Raw genomic sequence first — 26,464 nt, forward strand, 5'->3', positions numbered from 1 at the left:
TAAAGATGGCAGCATATTCCTATGGGGGCTTCAAAGTCACTTCATGGCTAGTTATGCAATTATGTCATCGGATAAATAATTCGCCCTCATTTTTCTAAAAACTCACTATTGAAAACCAGCACTTTTGCCACTAGATTTCATGGTGCATTCTAGAGATTGCAAAATAGAGCTAGGAAACAGCATACCCACAACTAATTTAATGTTAATTAAATTTAAAGTTTTACTATATTTTATCCTGGACCTGTTAGTTTTTAGAGTTCAGTTTTGACATGCCACTCGAAGCCCAAGTGCCACCTTGCCCTAAAATAAATTGCACCCCCAAAATATTCAACTATTCACATGACCAAAGATGGTTAGGAATAATCTCAGCATGAATTGTGGGAGATGAATTCCTTTATATCTTGAGGACTTTAAGTTAGAAAAGGCAGGGTAATGAGATTAAATTATCTTATTTTGGCCTTTCTTCTCAAGACCAATCATATAATTTCTCTATACAGATATCCTTGAGTTATAACGGTAATTGGGTCTGGAATTTCCACCGCTAAGCAATGCGGTCATAAAGCGCAACATCACATGACCATGCTGCTTAGCAATGGCAATCCCGGCAGTCCCCATTGCTGTCATTAAGCGAGAACCATGCAGGTCATTAAGCAAGGACCTCCCATAACTGCGACTTGCGACTTCCTGCTGGCTTCCAACAAGCAAAGTCAGTGGGGAAGCCAGCAGGAAGTCTCAAGCTGCAGTCATGACAAGACTTTCCTTCTTAGGTGGCTTGCAAGCAGGCTGGTGGTTGAGAGCAACCAGCAGGCAGGTAGGTGCTACAGAGTGCAAGCAGGCCCAAGTGTGGACGGGTGGACAGGCAGGCACTATGGGTGGGCACAGGCATGAGTGCGGGCCAGTGCACAGTTGGGTGCTATGGGCGGGCACAAGTGCAAGTGGGCAGGGGGGCGCTACAGAGTATGAGATCCTCCTTCCACTCAGGGGCTTCTCAGGAGAAAAAGTGGCGGGAGCAGGAGTGACTTGCAGGAGCGACTTGCAACCTCCTGCCAGCTTCCCCATTGATATTGCTTGCGGGAAGCTGGCAGAGAAACTCGTTAATGGTGATCATACGACCATAGGATGCTGCAACCGTCATAAGTGCAAGCTGGTTGCCAAGCACCCGAATCACAATCATGTCACTGTGGGGATGCTGCGACAGCCACAACTTCAAGAACCAGTTGTAAGTCCCCCTTGTTCAGCACCGTCGTAACTTTGAATGGTCACTGAATGAATGGGCATAACCCAAGGACTACTTGTAAGCGTTCCTTTATATAAAGTGGTAATGTAACATACTTTCTACCAGCTTGCTTCATTTTATTTATATATATTTTACCAAGGGTTTGATATTCTCCTAGTGTACCTTGCCAAGGAAGACATTAATTGTTTTCTGATTTATCAGATATTGCCACTTATTTTGCCAGTTCCAAATCAACATGGAAGGCATACAGACATTTTAAATAAACCTATGAAGAACAAAATCTGTGGATACAAATGAGGAATCAACTAGGAAAGCTGAAGCAACAAGATTGTAGAAATTTCTATAATTGCACATTTATAGATTTTTATATTTGAAAATGAATATAATGACTAAGATCTAAAGTCCAGTACAAAAAACTTATCCTGTTCTTCTCTGGTGGAAGAGGCGGCTGAAGACCTCTAAGCTATGTAGAATAGACCATATGCTTCTCTGAATCCCATTCAGTGTATTTGTACTGGACTTGAGGAATGCCTACTTCTTTAAAATTCATTATTAGGTATGTTGTGCCTATTTATTCTGATTAGACCACATGACAACAATAAATTGAGAAAAGGAGAGATAGGCAAAGGAGAAAAGTTGTTAGGCCCTGCTTAGTCTCACTTGCACTCTTATAACTCTTGTCTTGTTCTTCACATTAACTGCATGGCCCTCTTAAAATATGCATATCAGCTGACCAATAAAGCATATGCTTGTACATAGCACAAAAAAAAAAAAAAAAAAAGAGCTATTGCACCAAACCCTGAAATATTTCTCTTTTCTGACCATTTTTGTTGCTGTATTGCTATCGAGATTCACTCTGTAACTTGAAGAAGCATTCTTGGGAATTTGAAGTTTGTTTGTTTTTTTACTAATGTTTGATGTGTCTTCTGGCCTCTGTAAAGATACTATATTATTGTTGCTTTGGGGGCTTTTTCTTAATAGACGAGCACACCTACTTCCTGTTATACTCCAATTATTCACCTGGAGCTGAGCCTAAAACTCCTCAGAGATTCATCTTCATTTCTCGCTGACATTTCTGTTTATATTTTCTCATCCCTAAAGCCATGTGTAGCTTACCCAGTAAAAATTAAACACTTTGTATATCTTCTGATGGCTATAGTTCACAAAAACGCATATCTTAATAAATATACTATACTATATTTCTCATAGTGCAAAAAGCCGTTTCACAGATGTTGTCACATCCCCTAGCTCAGGACCCCTTAAGCCTTGAAAAAGATTTCAAATATAATGATCCCCAATTCAGAGGGAGCCTTTGCCATCTGTTTTGTGTGTTCAAGGATGTAGCCTTTCCATTATCTGAGAGCTTAGAATTAGGGACTAACTTTTTCATAGTCCTTGCAGTTTTCCAGCCATGCAGGAGTCAGAGATTATAATAAGGGACAAGTTTAGTTTAGTGTTCAGTTTATTATTGATTAGCCATTAGGCCATATCAGCATACAGAATATAAAACATATAAAACACAAGTCATTAATAAGACTACATATTAAAAATAGGATGAGGAACGAATTAAAATTAAAAAAGAAAAAAGATGCAAATCATATTTCTGTATCATCCCTACAATTTACTCCGATCAGATCCACATACGTAGATCTCAACTGTACTGTCTTGTTCAAATAAAGGGCCATATTATATGTAATTTTTGAATTCTGACCACACATGAAATGTATTGTTTTAATATAAGAATCCCAATAGGCCATTTGTCTAATGTGCAGTCCAGGATACTGATCCCTCTCTTTTTTATACAATTGACATTCACATAATATATGTGTTATGCCTTCTATCTCTGGAGCTCTGCAAATACAAGTGTGTTCATTATAAGAAACTTGGTTAAATCTTCCATATTTAACCATTGTGTCCAGCTGCTCAAATCTTGCTCAAGTAAATACTGCCCTAAGATATTTGGGCATTTCTGTGTTTAAATACTTGGCAATTTGGAAGGTACATTTGTAATGGCTCATCCATTTCAGTGTGCCAACCTTACCAAAAGTGGCTATATCTTTCTGTGCTTCTATATCCAATATTGTGGGTGTGGCAATCTTTTTAGCTTGTCCTCCAGAAACAATTGGACATGAGACAGGGAGACCACAGCTCCTAATATAATTTGTCAATTGTACTATCCAAGAAGTCTGTAATTGAGATTTTGTCTGTTCTAACAGACACAATTTTGGGATCTGTCAGTTTCCATAGCATTGATTTTGCACCAATAATTATAAGCCCTGATTTTAGACAAAGAACAAATTGCATGGCTTCCCAATTCAGTTCTAACTGCAGCAGCTGAAGTTCTTTTATCCACACCCAAGATACTTCTCAGATGCTGTGATTGCATTTGTTCTAATAGTGATATGTGTTTTAAGCCCCAAACTTCAGTGCCATATAGGAGCATAGGAGTAACCTTGGCCTTGTACACTTTGATAATTGGGGCTAATTTGCTAGTAAGGGGCAAGAATTCTTTGACTCTATGATCAACAGCAAGCAGAGGTTGCCCTCCTACTTAAAGCTTTACCTGGCCTTTCTAGACTATTTAAAATTTTAGTAGATCACAGAAAAGTGCTACAACAACAGCTCTTTTCAGAGTTAACCTAGCAGGTAAAGGTTCTGCAGAATACTGTTATACTACCAGAACCTAGATTTTTGTGTACATCTTCCCCTCTCTATTAGTAATCACTTCCTAACTGACTTCCTTGAATCCCAACCAGGCCAGGACAGTTTTTGCTGGCTGCATGGTTCTTCCTTTGGAAAGAAATTAACAACTGATAATGACACGAAAACCCTGCATAATGGACAATGTCTTTAATCTCAGTACAGGCAACCTAAAAGTAAATCTGGGAAATAAAAAGGATCTTATTTTGAAATTGCTATTTAAAATGCCAATTCATTCTAAGTTATGGGGGAAAAACTGAATCTAATGGGAGGAGGTGGAAGTGACCAGCTTTTGAGTTGTTTGATTATGAAAGCCAGGGAGCGCATGCTTATATGCAAGCCTTCTTGGAAACAGAAGAGCTTTCCCCTGTACTATTCATGCTTGTTTACACAGTCCTGTGTAAACTGCTAGGAGGTGCTATGTAGCTTCTAATCGATCACATATTATGTGAGTTAGCTACTGAGCGGGATCAGTAGCTAACTCTATTGGAATAATATATACATGACATAAATACAACCCATTTAATCCTATTTTCCTTTGTTTTTCCTCCTAGCCTTCTCCATGTCAACTTATAAATTATCTAAACAGGAACTGGTCCTTTCACACTCTGCAAAACATCATGTACAATGAGAAATCTGTATAAATATACATGTCTGCAAATTAGTCATTTTGTAGATTCCAGGAGGGCCAAGTATCCTGATAACTTGCAACTCACAATAATAGAGTAGGCTTTTCAATCTGGAGCCTTTTGGATCATGATGGATATAGTTAGTCCAATATGGCTGGTCACCATCAAGGTGGGAGGTGCTACCACAGAATGTTGGGGGTGGAAATCCAGCTACAAAACTTTGGCAACAAATAGGGTTGAAAACACCTAAACTGAACTTAATTCACAAAACTGCTGTTCCATCACACCAAAGTAAGCAAACCTGAGGCTATATGAAGACCACATTTCAGTACAAAACAGTGTATCTTCTTTGAAATCGAAGTACCAGAGGTAATTTCAGTTGGTACTGCTTATTATCTCAAGGTGCTGAAGGGAGATGAAAAATTGCACCATCCTAAGCTTTCTACTCATTTAGAACTCTTGAAAATAGACCAGTCTTTCCCTCTATTGCGTCTTGGTGCTATACAATAGTTCCTCCCACTCCTTAGACAGGTTCAGGTCACTTCAAAGAAAGTTTTACCTGATTACCTGCTGCAGTTGGACAGTTTTGAAGCTGGAAGCGGGTCAGTGAAATGAGATCAAGTGAACAGTACGAGAACAGAGTACAACCTCAGAAGCCACAAAGCCTATGTTTCCCTTACCCCCTCCGCGGAAAAATACGAGATTACACTCACAGGCGCTGCGACTGCGGCGGGGCAGAGGCAAGAGTAGCCCAGAGGGTCTTTCTTCCGCTTCTGAGCACTTCAGCACCTCGGAGAGCTCCTGACGCCCTTCTGCCGCGGCTAGGTCTGGCCTGCCGCTCCCTTCCCAGGCGCCGGGAGCAGGTGGGGGCTTGCTGGCGGGCGCTTCTACGGCTGCCGCTGTGGTCGCTTTGCTCCGGCTTTTAAAGGCTCGCGGCTTTCTGGAGGCGACCCGCGGAGGAGCTGCCGGCTCCGAGCTCAGCTGCACCACGGTGTTGCGCGAGCGGGTGAGCGCTGAGGTGACGGAACCCATGGCCGGGTGGCGAGATTTGGCTCCGTCTGAGAACTTCGCCCGGGGCCAGGTCAAGCGCCTCGTCCGCCCTCGCTCCCGGGCTCCACCTTCCCCGCCCTTGCCAGGCTCTGGGAAGGCAACTTTCTCTGTTTCGAAGGGCAACTTCAGGCGCCCGCGCTCTCTTTTCTCACGCTGGCTCGCTCCCTCTGACTCGCAGACAGAAAGGACTTAAAGCAAGCAGCACCCTGGAGTTTGCCCGTCCCACCATTGGTGACAGGGAAAAGGGGACGCCCGAAGCCTGTCGTCACTTAGCTCCTTGTACTTACAGGCGTATTTACTAGTCATACGGAACTGTAATAAACGTTTTCTTTTGGGTGGCTTGGTGCGTCGTGCAAAGGGAAGCCCAGGGTTATTTTATGCTTCCGTATATCATGCGGACCCAAGAAATGGGTTAGTTCACTAACCAAGTTAAGCTATTTGTGCAAATAAAGACAATCGTTTTTTTTTTTAAACCGAGGCTAAAGAAACCCCATTGCAGTGCCTTGGAGATAAGGGTGGGAAACTATTTATTATTACCTTTGTTCATGCTGAGCACAAGAACTGAAAAAAAGCTTATCCTGTTTCAAATAAAATTGAAAGTCTGTTTAGTTTATTTCACTCTTGCAATAATCCTTTATAGTTTGAGAAGGCTTCAGAAGTATATTAGCCTAGATCCAGCCAATCCCTACATGATGCCCTTCAACTTCCATTATTCATAGAAAGCATGGGTATACAGGTTAGGAAAATGGGAGTTATAATCTTGTCAGGACACGGAAGCTAAGAGGTTGAGGCTTAGTACTTGAATAGGAGACCACCAGGGAATTCCATGGGTGTAGGCTAGATTAGGAAAATGAAAAACACCCCAGAAAAAAGCAAAATTGCATAGATACGTCCATGAAGCCTCAAGAGCTGAGCTCAACTAGGAGACTTTATCTTTCCAACTGGAAGGTACCAAGTAGGAGAAAGTTGTATTTATTGACTGATTTAAATGCAGCTAGATCTGATGATTTTATCCCTTCCTCTTTCCTCAAACACACAGTCCATCATCCAGAGATGAAAAGTTCCTTAGTTTTACATATTCTTGATTTATTTACATGTTTGAGGATTTGGTAATTTGAAAAGAAACAATATTCTTTACCCTCTTACTGTAATCTAGTATCTTAAAAAGTGAAAATACCCTCAAGCTGGACTCAGCTCCTGGTGCTCCTATTCAGTTTTCTTGGCATCTATAGATTTGCCATTGTCCTCTTCTGAGATTATGTTGTTTGTTTGACTTTGTCATTTAGCCAGTTGACCTGGAATTCACAGGCACTGTCTCATCTCAGCACTAACCAGACCAATCCTACTTAGCTTCTAAGATCAGCCAAGGTCAGCTAGAAGCTGTCACACGTGTATCTGATTTACTTACAAAGTTTGAGGAGGGTAAACCAGAGCTTGAAAAAACTGGTTGAAGTAGGGGAAACCTGGAGGGGAAAGCCTTCTGCTAATCAAAATGAGATGATTTTGTATAAACAGTAGGAAGGTTATCTTGATGCAGGGTAACTGACAATACTATACCATTCTCTATTCTGGAAATTGTAGTGCTAATGCATCTGGAAAACATTGGGTTAGGAGAAGATGTCATAGTGGGGAACACAGTTCTATTTCCAGAACTCCTAACATTACAAAAAATCACTATGAAGGTACAGTACTGTGTCTCATTCTCCTCAATGGATTTTCATAATAAGAAATGAGAAGGGAGAGGATTTCCTCTAGCACCCTCCCCAGGATCTACTTTTAGAGGAGGCAGATGGAGACCCACGCAGCACACATGAAAGGGGCACCATCCAAAGAAATCAATATTTCAAAGGACCATAGGGATTGATACTTTTCGTTCAACATGATCAGTCTGCTATCTGGGGGAAGGCAGAATGGGGGCAAACTTTTTTTGTGGCTGTTTTGAACCTTTGGCATTCCCTTCTCCTGGCATCAGAACAATTCTGTCCTTACTGGTGATCTGAAAGCAGGTGAAAACCATCTTCTTTCACAGAACCTTTGGAGGATAGGTTGAAAGAATATTTTGGCCCTGGAAGTTATAGTTTTATGTTTTTAACTATTAGGAAGTAATTTGGGCCTATAATGTTTATCTTGATTTTATGGTTAAGAGATTTCTATTGATGTTTTATTGTCATGAGTCTGAGGCAAAGTAGGAGGCACACAAATAATGTAAAATAAATAAAATCCTAATAATTATTTCAGTATTTGGGGTTTCTTTACCCACATTCATTTAATGGGCTATCAACTGCAATGGACAAAAAACAATATTAAGTGTAGCATTTGTTCTGGGCCAAGTTGCAAGCACGTGTCATAAATGAGCTAGCAGTAGCAATTCAATTATTTCTCCATTGTGTTCCAATAAATGGTCATATGTATTTAGGCTTTTTGTAGGTAGATTATCCAAAAATAGGAGATCTACTAAGAGTTAGCATGTTATTCTTTAGAGTAATGCTGATGGAGCAGTTAGTAAAAAGCTTTCCTGCTCCTGGAGCAAAGAAGAGAGAGGAACATCTTCACATTTCCCACATTTAATTTTGGTCCTTCTACATTACTGCAATCCCTGCAAGGCAGAACGCTTGTGAGATTTTAAGTTTAAGGCTGCTGAGAACATCTTCCCAGCCTCCCATAGAAATTCTGAGGATTATATTCAGTCATAATTACAGTAATATAACACTCATCATTGTTAAGGGACTGATCATAGACTCAGGAAAAATTGCCTCTGGGCTACGGATGTGATTACACATCACTATACCTCTGTAATTTTCAAGAAAGAAAATATGTGGTTACAGTGTTGCCTACAATAACCCACAAAGCTGTGGATATATATTATGTTGATGAGGTGATGTGAGATGTCTAATGGAAATACCTATCCATTTATTTCTATATATTACTTCTAGTTTTGCTGGATAGCTCAAGCTCTGTAGAAACTAATGTAGCAATAATGCAAGGATTATATTTAGCTGCACAAGATTTTTTAAAAAATTCTCATCTCATTATACTTCTTCCTTTTCTACTTGCTAGCAACACAATCATAAATTAAAATAAGCTCTGAGGGGGGGAAGGCTTAGTCTTGATGTGGCTCTTTTTGGATCATAACCATAGACCTCTAACAAACACACTGAGATGGACTTAGATTGAATTAAGATGGATTCTACTTGAGTAAACATGCAGTGGATCAAGCAGTAATAATGTAAAATAGGCTCCTTTTCTTTTTAAATTTTGTTTTTGTTATTTCCAAGAGAAATTGGCATTATCCTATAGAGATACAGTTTGTATGCTCTGACAGAGACCCAAGCCACCTCAGCAGCAGTGACGCCATGGAGTTTCCACCACTAATGGAATTGTCTCTTATGGACACAATAAATGATTCTTGTATACTCTGTCAAAACAAGCTACCCATCCACCCTGCAAACTAAGGCACAAATGAAGCTCAAACCTGCTGCTTTCATGTGTTATTGTTTGTCTCCAGCAGCATCTGTCACTGAAACTGGCTCTGAATGGGCTTCTCCCTAAGGGAAGAAAAAGAGAGTAGCAGCATCACCAGTAATAGGTGGCAAAAAAAAAAAAAAAAAAAAGTCTTTCCCTCCTAGGGGAAGCTACTTTGTTAGTGACTAAGAAATGTGTTTTCTTATTGTAAGCTTAGAGAGAAATGGATGAAAAGAAGCCACAGTGCAATTCTACATCAATGTTTTAGATTTATAGTTCCTTCTATTGTTGAGATCCTGAGACAGGTAGAATCCTTCTCTCCATAGTTACACATAGCAACCCATATAGAGTCCAGAGTTATTCCTGTTTTACTAGGTGTGCCACCTAATTAAATAGCTTTACCTAATCAATTGCTTTTTCACCAACTTAAATGAAAGACTGTCTCAGAAACAGGTCATCTCCTCCTGAGTAGAAAGAATATTAGCATGCAAACACTAACTTCCCTCTCCCACTAGGTATATGTATATGTATTAGAAGAAGCTGGGACTGGAATGATCTGCCACTCTACTAAGGATTGAGTACTCCCAGTTGAATCATGGTTACTTCCCAGATATAAGGTTTATCTGAAAAGGCACTACTAAGCAACATCAAATTCCTTTTGTGAAGTCAGTACTTTGGAGAGCAGGATGAACAAATTTCTGTTTTCGAAGACAGTCACATTTCTATGTGCAGGATGAATGGGTTTTAGAACATACTTAGAGAAGTGTGACATTTATGTTTTAAAGATGACTGGATTTTCTGTTTTCTTTCTAACCTCCTTATACAAGGAATTGGAGTAACTTTGTTATTGCAACTGCAGATGATTGCTTTAAAAGGAGGTATGTGGTGGTAGCACATAGCTAAACATAGCTGAACCGGGTCAGATCTGAAGACCACAAGGAAAAACCAGGGCTGTAGGCTGGACTGGGAAACTTTAAAAAAAAATCCTGGAAGAAGGCAACAGCTGACTACTTCTATATTGTTGCTAAGAAAACACGCAGGCTCATAATCAGTGAAGCTCTAGTAAGTTTCCCAACTGAGTATCTTCCAAATGACCATGCTAGCCAAGTTCTAACAGCTTTAGTCCAGAATTAGAGGGCATCACATTGGGAAAAGCAATTACATTTAAATAAAGAATTCCTGCCTCATACATATTTCCTGCTTGGGGTTTGAACTTTAAATCTATTGCTGAATCAAATCATCATTTTATCCATACCTCTTCTACAGATTTTTTTTCAATCACTGAAAGATATCAATAGTGCATAAAAGTAATGTTTACCTGATTTAATAACGTTGGTTTTGCTAATATTTTTTTCAATGAATGAGCTCATATTATCCCCAAATAAATAACCAGGTTAGTCAATATTTTATCATAAATCAATCAAATACAGGGTATCCCAAAAGTCTTGCACTAAGTCTTTTGGAACACCCTTATACTGGTATCTAAATTAATTAGGTTTTTGCTATTAGGAATCTCCAAATAATAGTTTAGTATTTTAAAAAGAATCCTTGCAGAGAAAGGATAGCATATTTAGTATACTGAGATCAATTTTGTGATAGTTCATGGTCAAAATATTCCACAGCAGTGTGGCCTTGTTTGTGACTATAACCATTTAAATTTAAATAAACAAAATCCCTAGATGTAATGAACACTCAGTATTGAGTTGAAACTACAAGATTCCAGATGGCAGTTTAAATAGGACACAATATGTATTAACCAAAGCATAATTTATTGTTAAGCCTTAAAGTCCCTAAAATAAAGGCTTAATCAGCTTTTACTAACCAGACATATTTTTTGTTTTTCACAAAAAATATGAGTCTCTGTTTTGTATTTTATGTTGTGGAGCTAATTTTCTCCCTAAACAGAAAAAGAGTTATATGTAATACAATCATAGTAAAAGCCAAGTATTTGCATCTAGCATTCCCCTGTCTATTACTAAACAGTAGTTAGTACTAAAGTAAATCATGACCTTTCATTTTATATCTATGTGCAAATCTTTTAACCAGGAAAATAAACACTGCCAAGTTTTAGTTTTTCATTTTTCTTCTGAAATGGCTGCAATTGAAAGGACTGTAACGGACATAAATAAATCCCTTATTAACACAGCCTAACAACCAGATCCTATCAGGAGACAAATCACCATGTTCTTATTAACAATGCACAAATGTGGACAGTATGAATCATTCACGTTTTTCTCTTGGGGTTACTTTTTCCATAGTGTTTCCTTATTTTGGGCAGCTCAGATTTCCCATGTTTCTGTTAACAACTAACAGGTTACTATGACTGTATTCCTTAATGTTCGCTAAACCATATAATTGCTTGTAGAATAAAAACAAGCATTTAAAATGGAATTTTAACAGCAGTTCCATAGTGCCTTGGAATATCATTCACATATGCATGTCACTTGACAATGAAGATATAGCATAGTTATTACTTCCACTAAACCATGCATGCAATAGACTAAAGCTGGCTTACTGCCTTTCTCTTGAAGCAAACTACAGTAGTGGCTGAGTTGCTGTGATGTCACAAACTTTCTAATGGCCCACAGTCATAGTAATGACTATATACTGAAAGGTAATTGGCTAACATTTGAGAGATTCATGGCTGAATGACAAGTTGTTTATAGGCTGACAATAAGGATCAGGATTAGAGAAAAGGAACTAACAGAATGCATACAGGGGATTGAGAGATCCACCTGAAAGAGGCTGGGGCACACTCCCCCCCCCACTTTTTATTGTTCAGTGAAAAGACAATTAAGACGGAATTTCAAACAATCTTTATCAGACCTGTCAAGGAGATTCACTTTTCCAACTCCAAGCCTAATTGTTTTGCATCCTCTTGCAGTTTACTTTTGTTTGTTGCATTTATTGTGTTTGGATGACTCTCAACAGTTCCCCTCCCAAATGACAGAGCCTGATTCAAAAGTACCAAACAAGCTTTTGTTCTCCTGCACTAACTCAGAACAATTCTCAATTTCAGTAGCCTCAGAACAATTCTACATAAGCAGATCATAGTTATAATATAGTTTAATATTTGTTTGTGCCCAGCCTACAGATTTAAGAAAAGGGCTTATAGAACATAACAGCAAACTTTCCTTTCCTATCAGATGATAATGGTCTGGATCTAGCTGATGACCCTCTCAGAAACCTTTGATCTTTCTTCAGTCTATCTCCTGGCACCTCCCCATAATGTCTTCTGTATTACTAATTTGTCACATGGTACAATCAATTTCTGTGATGGAATGGAATTATGAAGGCCAAGCTCAGGGAGATAAAGGGAAGATTGATGTCAGGTCTAGGCCAAGGAACTCCAAGAGACAATGCCAATTCAGTCCAGCTATGTTTATTAGCTACAACCTCTAGCAAGAATCTTCCCAGACTAAAACCCCAGTTCCCAAAGTCCTCCAGCCACAACAGTGTGTCTTCCTCAGGGAGGTGCCAGTCTCATCCTCCTGTTCCTCCCACGCACTTCTGGTGAGCTAAGAAAATGTTTATCTCCCTGAGCTTGGCCTTCATAATTCCATTCCATCACAATTTCCTTATCAATGTATCTTCTTCCAAGCCATTAAATGCTTTGTGAACTTCCCCTTACCCAGGAACAGAGAAGCCATCAGCAGAACAAGAATGTTCAATCTATTTAAGATGACTACCCACTTTTTCTAGATTAAGATCAGCAGGCTTTGTTCAACAGCCATTAGAACTGTGTAAGTCAATTCTAGCTATCGGAGTATCTTTAGCTGTCCACTATCACCTTCATGACTGGGCTTTTCCTTCCCCGAATTCTCTCTGATGTTAACATGTCCTCCCAAATGCTTTTTAAGACGACTTCTTTGCCAAATCTGCCTCTACTACCCTCCATTCACCTGTGAACAGTATGTATAGCACTGCACTATTAATCTAGCCAAAATGATTTACTCATGAACAAGTAGTGATTGGTGATTCAAGTGAAACCATATATAACAAGCAATGCCCACATTCCTTATCCTACTATTATACCAAATTAAATATAATATTCTACTTTCAGATGTTAAAGATGTTAAGACACAAATTTTCCCTACTAAAACCCTAGCATGTACAAATAAAACATCTAGTAGAACGGCAATTTTTAGGCCAGAGGCCACTAATTAGAAAATATCAGCCACGTTAAGGAAAAAAATGAAGATCAGAAGTGAATCTGTACTTTTCCACTGGTTGAAAGTATTTGATCAGCTGCTTTGTAATTCCCAATGCATCTGGTATGTGCAGTTGCTTGGTAACTTGTGAAGTGCTACTGCACATATATTATGTACACATGCAGAAACAGTTGCTGGATGATGATGTTTTGATACTAAGATTATTCATCAAGTATTTTACTAGAAGGTCCACAGCATTAGACAGATTGCAGTTTCCTAGTTCCATGAATTTGTATTATCATTTGTCACCTTTTAGGGTAGAATGGCAGAGATAAAAGCTTAAAACGTATCATTGTAATTTTAACATAAGTGTGTATTTTGGAGAAGTGAGGAAGTGGGGTCCTTACTTGAATGAACCTCAAGAAAAATGTAAGAAGCCTTGCAGAAATGAAATAAAAGTTGATAATTAGTTACCAATTACTTATTCAATGATTTAGAAAATAACTATTTCTTAGGATATTCTTAAGAATCTCTACTTAAGTATGCCTGCTCAAAAGTATATTCAACTGAGATCGGTGAGATTTACTTCCAGGTAAGCAACTACAGGATTGCAGCCAGAGTGAAAATATTTTTTATTATGCCTATTTTAAATAGTTATGTCAGTTCCTTTGATTAAAATATGCTGCTTTTGCTAGTTCCCACTCTCTCCGAAATATACTGATCTAGTATTCTGAGCTAATTTCAGCATAAACACTTGAAAATTTTGCAAACATAATTTAGCATAAATGGGAACCATAGCAATAAATAAATGAGATTATATGCTAATATGCAAGTTTAATATTAAATATAGAATCCAGAAGACCCATTAGAATTTTCCAAATAACAATATGACTGTTTACCATTTATAATCTTTTCACATATTGTCCTAGTTCAATAAAAATACTGTGTGATTTTTCCAATTTGCACAGACCTCCATTTTTTTCATGTGAGAATTACCAAGGAAAGACTTCATCTACATAATGAAACACTGTAAGAAAGCATAAAAGGAAGAATAGAACAAGAATTCTCAATATTACTTTCATAATGTGACATGTTTCAAGGAATGTTTCACATAGGATTTAAAATGTTTTTATTTTAACAAGACAAAAACTGCAAAAATTCCATCCCATATCTGTTCCCCATCCAAGCTATTTTTTGCCTCTACAATTACTGCTTTAAATCAAAGAGCCTCCCTCTAGTGGGCACTTAGAGTTATAGAAAGCCAATACATCAGCTATGGTTGAATCAGAAGGTAAATTTCATATACAAGTAATCCTCATTTAGCAACTACAGTTGGGACTGGCAACTTGGTCGTTAAGCAAAATGGTTACTAAGTGAAACCGTAACTGTGCTTATGATCTTCAATTTTCCTTTACAGATCGTCGTAACTGTGAACAATCGCTAAACAAGGTAGTCACTAAACGAGGACTACCTGTACACTTAACACTGATTCAGGTATCACATTAATGCCTAAAACATTATTTAAAAACTATAGTGGCTAAGTTCACATATCTTACTAAACCAAGCCCAAACTACATTGCGGTTTAGTCTGATATGTGAACCCAGCCTATGTATATCCAATTACACCTCTCTCTTCCAGCGTGTCATGTTCTACCTTTGAGATAAATTGGTTTGAAAGGTTCCCAGAAAGCAAAAGCATAAAAATCTCCTTGCACTGATAAAAAGTTTTCTCCCATTATTTTGGATCCAATCCTTTGGATGCAAGAATGGTAATTAAAACAAGGATTTGTATTTTATCATTTCAAACTTTTGTCCCTCAAAACAGGATACCGTTTCAGAGCAGTCTAACTTGGAAAAACTATTAAAAGTATAAATTATTTCCTTAAAGTGGCCTTTCCTCACAATATAGTTTTACTTAGACATTTCCATTATAGATGGTAAGGTAAATGCATTCAGAATCTGACCCAGACAATATATGTGAACTAATTCTTCCAGAAAATTCTCCAATAAGTTGCCGCTCAACTGTTAAATGAGCTTAGGGTAGTACAGTTGTCATGGAGAGGATGGCCCACAGCAAGAGTAATCCCACATGAACATGTGGCATCCTCCCCATGAAAATAATACTTCCCACAGCCTACCAGATGCTTACCCGAAGAGTTGCAGAAGCATAGCTTGCACAAGAAAAGTAGGGGTAAGATTCTCCACACACCAGTTCTCTCCTTGTATTCATGTGACTATGAATTTATGCCAGATGACTGTTTAAATAGGGAGAAAAGTCAGGGAGGATAAGTGCTTGGAGGGATACTCAGGGAGTTGCTAGACAAGGCCACAGAGACTGCAAGGCCTCATATGCAGGCATGACGATTTGATGACAAGAAAGTCTGCCCATATCTGTGGTACAATATAAACTCCAATATCTTAATTAGTAATGCTGCACAGCACTTTGGATATTAAAGTGCTTTAGAGCATGCAAAAGTGCTCAAGACCATGTATCAGCAATCCCCTTAAAGCAGCTACATCTTTTCCCAGGATCATGCAGCTGCAGCACAATATGTTTGGGTCTGAAGAGTTCCTGACAGACAACACGTGCAGGCCAACGTATGCTCCAAAGCAACTTTTTCTTTTCAAATTTGAAGGGCTGGGACAGCCCTATTACACTTTTTTTTTTTTTTACTGAAGCAAGTACAGGTAAACCTTGCTTAATGACTACCCTGTTTAGCAACAGTTCAAAGTTACAGTGACACTGAAAAAGTAACTTTATGACCAGTCCTCACACTTATGACCATCGCAGTGTCCCCATAGTCACATGATCAGCATTCTGGCACTTTGCAACTAACAGGCGTTTATGACCATTGCAGTGTCCCACCGTCACGCAATCGCCATTTGCATGCTTCACAACCAGCTTCCACCAAGCAGAGTCAATGGAGAAGCCGGCATTAAATCACAAGTCAGTCACGTGATGTGTTGCTTAACGACCCACAGTGACTCACTTAACAACCGAATGGGAATTGATGTGGTAAGTCCATCATGGTCACATGATGTTTCACTCAGCGACCCCATGGGTTAGCAACGGAGGTGCTAGTCCCAATTGTAGTCGCTAAGCGAGGACTCTAAAACAGCCTTACTAGTCTTCTAAACTACTGCCCGACAACAAAATTTCTCCCTTTCATTTATTATTTCTTCAAATAACAGAACCTTTCTTTTCATTCAAGGAGAAAATAGCCATATCTTTTGCACATGAAAATTAATTGAAGAGAGACCCATAAGAGAAAAATAATCCCATCCCCAATCCCAAATATGCTTTTGGAATCATGGCTTCATTACTTTATGTATTGGATGGTATTATTTCTGTTATTATTTAAAACACGAACTAGCCTCAAGAACTGCTCAAAATAACTACTTCCACTTGACTCCAAGCTCTTACATAAACTCCATATCAGTCAGCATAAAAAAAAAATTTATTGCCTTGCCTTCAACAGCAAATGTTTTTCTTACAACGAAGTCATGAGTTTAATGTACAAAGCCATTATTAAAGATGCTTTATCCTTGAAAAGAAACTATGTTACATTTAAATATCAATGTGAAATGTAAGAACAGAAACTCAACAAATTTCAGAAAGATATTCCCACATAATATGTAACAAAAATTCTTGCAGTGATGTCAAATGAACTTATTTATACTTCTGGTCCTTCTCCTCCAGGAACCAACTGTTTGGAGAAAAAAGAATGGGGAGGGGAGATGAAAGAGAAAAGGTTAAAATGTACAAGTATTTAATCTAGAACAGCTGTGAACCAGTCTAACAAGGTTATACACTTTTTTCCATTGGCCTGCCAGCACTGCTGTCACCTAGAGTTCTCCCTTCTCACACTCCTGTAGTTTGACCACTTTACTCTATTTGTATTAATATTCTGAGTGTGCCACCTCAACTTTATTTGGAAAAATAAAAATATGTAAGCAAACAGATTACATCACATTAGATGTTAACTATTTCATTTACAATTTTTGATAGTTAAGACACAGTATAGTAGCCCAAAACCTACTGAAAATTTTCCACATACTCTCTGTGTGAGGCAAAACTCCAAATACAATTTTTGTCCTGAACAATGTCAACATTCCGTCTTACTCCAGATGATTGCATCAATATACTCTAATCACATTTCCCTAATTATTACATTTTCCAAATGTTGTTCATGACAATAAAAACAACAATTCTCCATGAGGCTTCCACCTAGTTTGAGCTGATTAGCAATAATTTAAGAAAGAAACTACAGAAGACAAATTATTTACCATAGTTATATTGTTTCCATTCAGCAAAATCTGATCTAGCTTTGTGATTCTTCGTCCTTCAGGTGTGATTTCACTGTTGAGCATTATTAAAACAAAGAATATAAATTAACAAAAACAGAAAACTATTAAGACTGTTTTATTCATTCAGTACTGCAGCCCCTTGCATTCTTACATGAAAATAACTCATACTGAATTTAATGGTACTTTTCTCCTAAGAACAGCCCAAACTAATACAATTACAGCCTTAACTCTGGATGCAAGCCCTCTTGCACTATGTCAACTTATGGAAGCTACTACAATACAGTATGTGGTATTCTGTATCCCACACAATCATATGTATTCGATCTAGGTGGAAAGAGTGAATGAAGCAGCTACTTCCCATGTTAAAATCCCCCAAGCCCTGAATGCTGCTGTCAGATACTCAGCCTCTCCTGCCTAGCCTTGTTCACACAGTGCAGTAAGCCATAATTTGATTTCTTTGTGGCTTAGTGTGATACATGAACCTAGCCACTGTGGTCTGTAAAATAATAGGTTTGACCTATTATTAGGAGCTAGCTTATTGTATTTTATTTTCTAAACTTGGTAAAAAATGCTTGGCTTAACACAATATGCAATGCAAGTTATGGTCTTGCATTTACTTTCTCAGAACAGTGTGGGAAGCAATCCTGCTGAAACTGTTCCAAGAGAGCTGTAATAAGATAAGAAGAATAGGTCCATTGGAAGCATTAGTAGTACACTTTCCTTTTTAAAAGATACTACTAAACAAATCTGGGTATATTTTTCAATTAATCATCCATTATATTTTATACAAAAGGTCGTAATAGAAAGTATAGTTATAAACATTATAGGAGAATAATTATTCCACAGTAACCTAACAAACCTTCATTAAAATTAATCTTCTGATGAGGAAGCAGTATGTACTTTTTAAAAAACTGTATTCATGAAAATAGTGAAATACAAAACAGAGTGTCTACATTAAATCACGATTATACAGTGGAAAAAACCTAAACGTAAGAAACCATTATTAGTATTATATTTGTATTCCATCTTTTTTTATTTTTTTTTTGGTCAACTCAAGGTGGTGAACATACCTAATACTCCTGCCTATTTTCCCCACAAACAACCCTGTGAGGTGGATTGGGCTGAGAGAGAGGGACTGGCCCAAAGGCACCCAGCCAGCGTCCATGCATAAGGGAGGCCTAGAACTCATAGCCTCCTGGATTCTAGGCCAATAATAATAAATATAAATATCTTAAAGTCATTAAGCTTATCATTAAATCATATAGCAATGTACTGTGCTATCTTCTCATTTTTAGAACTCAAAGACTTTGCAAAAATAGATAGCAAACTCATATCCTGGATACATTCCTTAAAATCAGGAGAGTGACTTTCTTTCCAGTTACAGTAGAGTCTCACTTATCTGACATAAACGGGCCGGCAGAACATCGGATAAGCGAAAATGTTGGATATCACACAGTAACGATTGAGTGCGGTAATAAAAAAAAAAAACGATCCACTGCACCTGTTGCAATCGATTTTTGCATTGCGGCACCGCACCGTCAGGAGCAACAAGAAAGAGTACACTCATGCTCGCAAACAAGCGGCACACTTTTCTCGTCGCCAATTTATGCACGTTGTTGTGTTTTTTTTAGGGGTGTCGGATAAGACGGAATGTCGGATAAGCGAAGGTCGGTTAAACGAGACTCTACTGTATGTAGGATTATCCTCTTTGCCATCCAGGTTTGATACAGCCAAACTTTTTTTGTTTAATATTTTGTTATTGAATAGCAGTTTATACAAAAAGACAAAGAACTAAACAGAGAACAATATTATGATAAATACAATACAAGAAAATAAATAAAAAGTAAAAGGCACTATTAGCAAAAAAAAAAGTCCAATAGTTGTTTATATTTTCCATATAAGAGTTGACATGTTTGCACCTGTTGTGATTAACATAATGAGTATAATCTGCCTAAACTTTATAAAAGTGTGATTCTTGCCTCTGGAAGTTCATTGTCCTATGTTTATCACTATTCTTTTTCTAATAAAGCAGCTGAAACAGCTTTTTAACCCACAAATAAATTAAGTTTTCAAGGAGTGTCCAATATTGAGCAACAGTTTGCTGCCAAAAGTAAATAGAGATCAGCTTCTCATTTTTAAGCAAGGTATTAGATTGTAGAAATAAATGCAACAAGCACAGCTCAGGGGAGCATTTGATCCTTTGTTTTGTTATATTAATTTCACCAAAAAAATTGTGCCAGAAGGGTACCACTTTATCATATGTCTACCACGAATGGTAAAAATGATCCCTTTTTGCTACAGCCACTCTAATGTTTTGAAGAATGGCTGTGTAGTACAGTATGCTAATCTAGCAGGGGCTAAACACCACTGATGTAACACCTACAACTGCAATACTTAAATAGAGGTGAAAAGAAAACCTCTTGATTTTTACAGTAATTTCCATTTTAGTTCAACTATTGGCTTGCTTAAATCAGTATCCCAAAGTGTCATTTAAGCCAGGAGGGAGATCCCTATCTCAATTTGCAATAGCATATAGATCTTTGACCCTGCAAACAATATAGGTGACAACAGGTCTATAAAAGGTCTATACCATTCAACAGGAAATCCATCCAATTTGGATGGATTGTCTTTCCCCAATTTCATGGCCTACAATGTCTTTGTAATCTCCCGTAATGTCGAAGGTTGTCCCAATATATTTTTATGTTCCTGGGAAATCTCTAACTAACATGCTACTTTGTAGACAAAATATTCCTCAAGATCAGTTTTCCAGCACTAAAAATTTCTTGCACTGTAATAAACATGCTGAGAAGTACATAATAGAATGTAGTTGGTAAATATGGATCTAAACTTTGAAATGCAGAAACTAAAACAGAAAGTATTATGCACTACTTTTTGAAAATACAAAGGAAAGCATAATTAGAACATGTCGTCCAGAATAATTCTCAGACAATATTGAATGCTTATCAGCTTATGTACTGTATCAAGCAAAATCAAAATGTACTGTATCACAGAAATCAAAAGGGTAAGTTTAGAAAAAGCCCAAGAGTAGACAATTGTTGATCCCAAAAACAATCAGACACAAAATCTGTTGAGGTTGCAAGCCAGAAGAGCAATACTTACAATTCAGTAACATCTTCTAATACCATGTCTGGAATTTGTTGTTAAGGAAAATACACTAAGTCACCACAAAAATATTAACATATTTTCCTACATTCACAAAATGAATAAATTCTAACAAAGACTAAAGTTGTTTTTATAAGATCACAATGTTAGCTTAACTTACAGGCCTTGACAGCCTCACAGCTGCTCAGTATACACAGCATTCAGTCATGGCCTTGAATGACATCATGTATACTCTGTCAACATCACTATGTAGAGCTTCCAAATCATACATACAGAATTCTCACAAAATCTGCATATGCAGTTACAGATATTTATAGGTTGAAGACTTCATCTTAACTTACAAAAACTTATTTCCAGAGAAACAACAGTTGAAAAAAATTTTTAAAAATAGGAAAAAACTTCCAAACAATTAAAGAAAGGATACTGACAAAATCATCAAATCCTAGGAGTGTGCCAACAATTTCTTTATCACTTTTCATTACAATGTGAATACGAGAGCCTATACACTTGTCCACCAGTTCTGTTAGACAGAAAAAGGTTTGCAACAGCAGGTGTTAATATTTTAAAACAAATATTTTCTCCAAAATAGTCTACATTCAAAACATAGCACTTAAGATTGTTAGACCTTGCTACATTAAATTTTAATGTAAATGTAATTTATATCTTATACCTTGATATATTTTCTGGTTGTCTGGGAAAGAATGAATTCTTTTAAAAAAATCAAAGGTTTCATTTCTTAATTATATACATTTTTGTATTATAAATATTTACTATCCATAAATCACAATAAAAATGTCAGTGCAGTGAAATGGTTACAGTGTAGGATAGCAAGATCCAAACTTAACTCCCCACTTGAACATACAGCTCAAAGATAAAATCACATGCTTAACCCAGCCTAGTTCCTATGGTTGCTACAATGGGAAAAAAAATGAGACCCACAATATAGACTGCTTTGAGCTCTCAAAAGTAAAAGTAGACTATAAATGCAAAATGCATTAAATAAGAATGATCTTCATGAGGGTTCTGTGCATTCTGTAATGTGCATATATTAGATTTACAGCAAAATAATAATGATACATGAAACTCTGTATTTAATATGCTCTAATATGAGCAACAAGATACACATGGCCTACCTTCATTCCTTCCTCATTAACCATGAATTGCACTGTAACTAGTCTACTGAAAAACCATTTACAGCTATGTGAGGAAGACAATTTTGTTTGGGGAACTGTGGTTTGGAAGAATTAATCTTTTCCTCCATGTATGTGTTTGTGTGGGTAAGTGTATGTAAACAGAGAGGGGAAAGGAGGCAGCATGTATAAATGAATGACAATGGGCCAGGGACAGTCCTATACACCTAGGGACCTACCCACTGGGGATGATGCCATTAGGAACAAAGAGATTGCCCACCCTTACTTTTAGAAAAGAGATGAGAACAGCCAGCCTATAAACCATCAGGCCTTTCCATCCAGACCATGGGCCCACAAGCAAGGCTTCTTTCCTTCCTTACCATTCCTCCACTGGGGAGCCAGTATGTCTTGAAGCAGTATGTTTGTGGTGTTTTACTCTGTTTCCCTTTTGAGAAAAGCAAAGGCTGAGAAAAGCTGGCTGTCAAAGGACCAGTGCCTCAGGCATCAGCTATCTAGAACTTCAGTTAATTTATGTTTTTCCCAACAGAAAAAGACAAAGGATTGCCCAAGATGGTTCTCAGGGAAGATCTCCTTCAAAATGCTCTAGGCAGCTTAATTTATGGGAGCAGGATGAATGTGACCGTATAATGGGGTTGTGACTTTAGCTCTAGCCAGTGATATCATCCAGCTTCCCTGTTTCAATTCCTGATTTAAAATGGTACATTGTTACAACACAGAAAGCATGTGAATACACCCTATTCTCCCTACCCACCCTATCCATCTTAAAATCTACTCAGGTACAGAAAGATGTTAAACAATACTATGCAACTGAACAACACAATTCCCACCCTTGCTCCAATTATTCTTTCAAAGCTTGTCTTCCTCACACAAGGAAGACTTATATGAGTTCAAGCCACTATGGCCAATACCAAGAGATTTTGGAAGTTTCTGTCTGACAACCTATATACATAGCTGAATGAGAAGCAAGAACCAAACTCATAATTTCAAGCACAAGTTCAGGAATAATAATAATAACAAATTAAACTTATATGCCACCCAACTGGGTGGCTTTTTATTATATTTTTACAACACTTCAACATATATGTTTATAATATAAAGTATATTTTATATTTGTAAAATGCTCCTGTATCCTTGAAACTTGCTTTCAAAACTTTACAGTGTGCCTGTGGGGTGAAAAGCAATTAACTGTCACCTATAATAGAACACTACCCTCTCTTGCTAGAGGGCCCTGAGCCTCATTTTGCCTCAAACCTTAGAATAAAAACAGCAGGCTGGGAGAACGATTCTTCTTATCTATGCAGTTTTTCCCTTTCCCAATACATCCCACCAGAGAGAGAGAGAAAGCGGTCATCCCATCCCAACAGCGGCCTGAGATAATCCAAATATATTTCTACTTCGTTCAGCTGCTTTCTTAGGGCCAACTTCAATTTCACCAGCCTTCCCCAACTTGGTGCCCCCCGGGCGCGTTGGGCCGACAACAGTCAGAACTCCAAGCATTAGCCACATTGACGGGAGTTACGGAAGGCCGGATCCGATTATGGAGGGAACACACGCCCACGAATGCAGCGCCCCTCTGCTTTTGCTCGCATATCACAGGCTGGACTCCTTTTCTATACTCTCTGCCATTCGCAAACGCCACTCCGGCAACCCCAGCCGAGCTCTCCGATTTGTACGCCGTCCCACCGCGCCACCCTCACACGCGAGCAGGGCTTTAGTTACCAAGCGGCAAAAGCTGGGACGGGTTGGTAGTCGCATTGGCCGCCATTCTTCAAAAAGACCCAATCAATCGACTCCACTTCGAGTTATTGGCGCTGCTGCGAGGCTATTGGTGGGACGCGAGAGACACTTCCAGTTAAACAGACACTAAAAGTCAAGAACGGAGTAATCGAACTTCCAGCGCGAAGCAAAGGTACGGGAGATCCCGCCAGTAACTGTTTGAACAGCTGTCAGTATCCATTTCCTAATATAAAAGATGTCAGGCTTTAAATATAGATGAAACTTACATCGCGGGAAGGAATCATTCTTTTTATGCCTGATGTTTGAGGACTAGCAAAAAGGCGTTTGCACATTTATTTATGAGCCAATTTATATGATCGCCAATTCGCAATTTATGTTCTGTCCAAATAGTCCAGGACCGAAAGCTGTGATAGAAAATGGCTGCTGGCCCAAATCTAAAAGTGCTGGAAAAAATAATAATCTGGCGGGTGTGTTTATATTATTGACTACGCTGGAGAAGTGCAATTTCAAGACATATTCTAATCCCAAGAGAGTGAACGTGTTAGTTTATAATTTATATTATTCCTGACCACTGCTTGCTGGCTGGAGTTAATGAAATCGGAATCCAACGCTATCTAGAATGCTGTTCTATATAAACTGGCTTAAAAGAAAGTTTTGGTGTTTTTTCACAATGGGTAATGCTTGCTCATGAGGAATTGTCAATATGCCCAAGTTGAGCCACTGCTGCCCTTCTAGCATCTTCTTTCTGAGGCATTTGCACCATGCTGCCTAATGTATTTCTATCTCACCTGGTTGTTTTAAATTTGCTTTTTTCTCTTCCTCCCCATGTGGCTCTCTCTGCACCTGTCATCTGGATGGTACGCCTAAAGACTGCACTTGAAAGACAATTGTTCTATAGGCTGCTCTGGAAGCTTTTCTGACTTAAGATTGGAGTAGAAATGCTTTAAAGAAAATGCTAAAAATATTTGCAATTTTTCATTACAAAAATAGAGAATCTGAATGACTCCCTGGTGTACAAATCTAATAAATAACAGTGGAATATATTTGTTCACCTATCAGATTTTGCTCTTTCATATAATAATAAACAACTGTGCCTATTTTTCATCTGACAAATACCAAATATTCCAGCTTCTTCATTTTGCCTGATGAGAGAGAAGAGGAAAGCACCTGGATTAAAAGAAAGCATGAAAAAATATGCCTGCTCAAGCACCTCAGCAAATTTTAAGAGTCAGCAGACATTCCCCTAAAAGATTTCCCCTAAAGATTTCTTCTCAAATTCCAGTCACTAATTGCAACTGCCCATTCTCCAAATTATTTTTTAGAGTTGCTCTTATTTGCATATGTTGTGAAAGAAATCAAAAATTTCTGACAGCAGCCCTCCTAAGTTTCAATAGAATTTATAACAAAGAAATGCTGAAATAAAGAACCTCAAGTCCTACCATACTGACCTAGGAAAAATGTGGTTATTGCTCCTGCATCAATGGACAACACGGTGGGCTTTCACAAGCAGTGTGAGTGAGCTTAGAAATCAATGGGGTGGGTTTATATTAATGTATTCAACATTTGATATAATACAGCCTGAATTGTGAAAGAAGCATTTCAAAGACATTATAGCCACAATGAAGCCATTTGTGTCTAAATAGTATAGACAAATGTCCTAATATATGGAAACATACTTTTACAGATAAGACAATTTTCCTTCAACAGCCATCTAAGTACATTACTGGTAGACAGAAATGTACATTTTGTTAAGAATATTTTCTTCCAGTGGCTCAATGACACAATGGGCTGCAAATTCACCAGTCATATTTTAGCCTATAAGGTTGAGCAAACCCAAGATTGTGGGAATGATTTATGGTTCAGGATGTTAACAGGAAATTTGGTTCACTAAGGAAATCATAGTTGAGTTATGGGTAAGCATATCACATTAAGTTGGTCAATTCTTAGCAACCACACAGATTTTCTCCATGACTAACAACCAATATTTTCATATTTAAATAATCTTGATTACTGCTTTTCAGTATATATGTGCTACTTACAGTTGTTTTCTGAAAGGCTAGCAGCACTTTTTTCCCATTTATTTAAAGTCAAACCAATACAAACAAGTGGTTGAGTAATCCTAATCTTATTACAGTACTGATAAATCTTAAATATATATAGCAATATATGTTTGTCTTCAGATTGGCTTCTGAGGCTCTGACATAATATCGTTTGGTACTATTTTTTAAAAAGATACATTTTAGACTGGGCCTGCACTTTTTTTCAATCTATCTTTAGGTATGGTTTATTTACTTTCATTACTGTTGATAATTGGTTAAAGCTACTGATCAAATACTGGATTATTGTCCTGATTGCATGACATTTTAAGCCAGTTGTAGGTGTTTTATTTTATTATATTATTAGACTGAAATCTAAGCTACGTTGGGGAACGTTTTTGCTTCTGAACCGTGGCACAGAAATACAGTACTCAAAATAAAAGACTAAATAGAAACTGCAGATTGTACCTTCAGCAGGCAACGTATTATAGCATTGTCGTGGTTGTAAACGAATGCAAACCTTTGAATTGCATCGGTTCCCAATAAGGGGTGGAACGGCCAGAGTTAGTTTCTGCTCCTTTAAGAACAAAGCACTGGTCGCTGGTTGCCAGGAGAGACCGACTTGAGGTAATAGGGTAAGGAAACTCCTTCCTGTAACAATCTGTTTTTGCAGGCGGTCATTACGTTCCCTTCAGTCAAGGGTCGTTCTGGCGCTTCTATGTCCTGAAATAACCCTCCCCTTTCAAGCAAAATAACCCCTGCTGCTCAAGTCCTTCTTTTGAAGATTCCCCCCGCCCGTTTACGAGTTGCTGCTTTTCACCCTCGAGCCCACTAAAGTCCACCGCCCGCTCCTGCCTCGTCTTCCGTTGCCACCCGGCCA

At 38.1% G+C, this 26,464-nt stretch overlaps 1 protein-coding gene across 3 annotated transcripts; it reads right to left on the minus strand.

The window, feature by feature from the left end:
* Positions 1 to 14,341: 14,341 nt before the first annotated feature.
* On the minus strand, positions 14,342 to 26,384 carry LSM5 (LSM5 homolog, U6 small nuclear RNA and mRNA degradation associated). 3 transcript variants are annotated; one of them, XM_088149946.1, is made up of 5 exons: positions 26,053 to 26,384; positions 21,085 to 21,180; positions 20,658 to 20,685; positions 17,517 to 17,589; positions 14,342 to 16,936 (listed from the first exon to the last, which is right to left on the minus strand). In XM_088149946.1, exons 2-5 carry the CDS (start codon positions 21,137 to 21,139, stop codon positions 16,904 to 16,906), a joined length of 189 nt encoding a protein of 62 aa, XP_088006072.1. In that variant the 5' UTR covers positions 21,140 to 21,180; positions 26,053 to 26,384; the 3' UTR covers positions 14,342 to 16,903. The 3 variants fall into 3 exon arrangements, with proteins under 3 accessions (XP_088006072.1, XP_007431668.1, XP_025024585.1); XM_007431606.3 differs by lacking the exon at positions 26,053 to 26,384 and adding an exon at positions 23,531 to 23,675; XM_025168817.2 differs by lacking the exon at positions 26,053 to 26,384 and adding an exon at positions 22,171 to 22,235.
* Between the last annotated feature and the right edge of the window lie 80 nt (positions 26,385 to 26,464).

Source organism: Python bivittatus, unplaced genomic scaffold (assembly GCF_059951505.1).
Source record: "Python bivittatus isolate LINGU-HERP-01145 unplaced genomic scaffold, Pbiv_v1 ctg000610_np1212, whole genome shotgun sequence".
In the NCBI taxonomy this organism is placed as follows: domain Eukaryota; kingdom Metazoa; phylum Chordata; class Lepidosauria; order Squamata; family Pythonidae; genus Python; species Python bivittatus.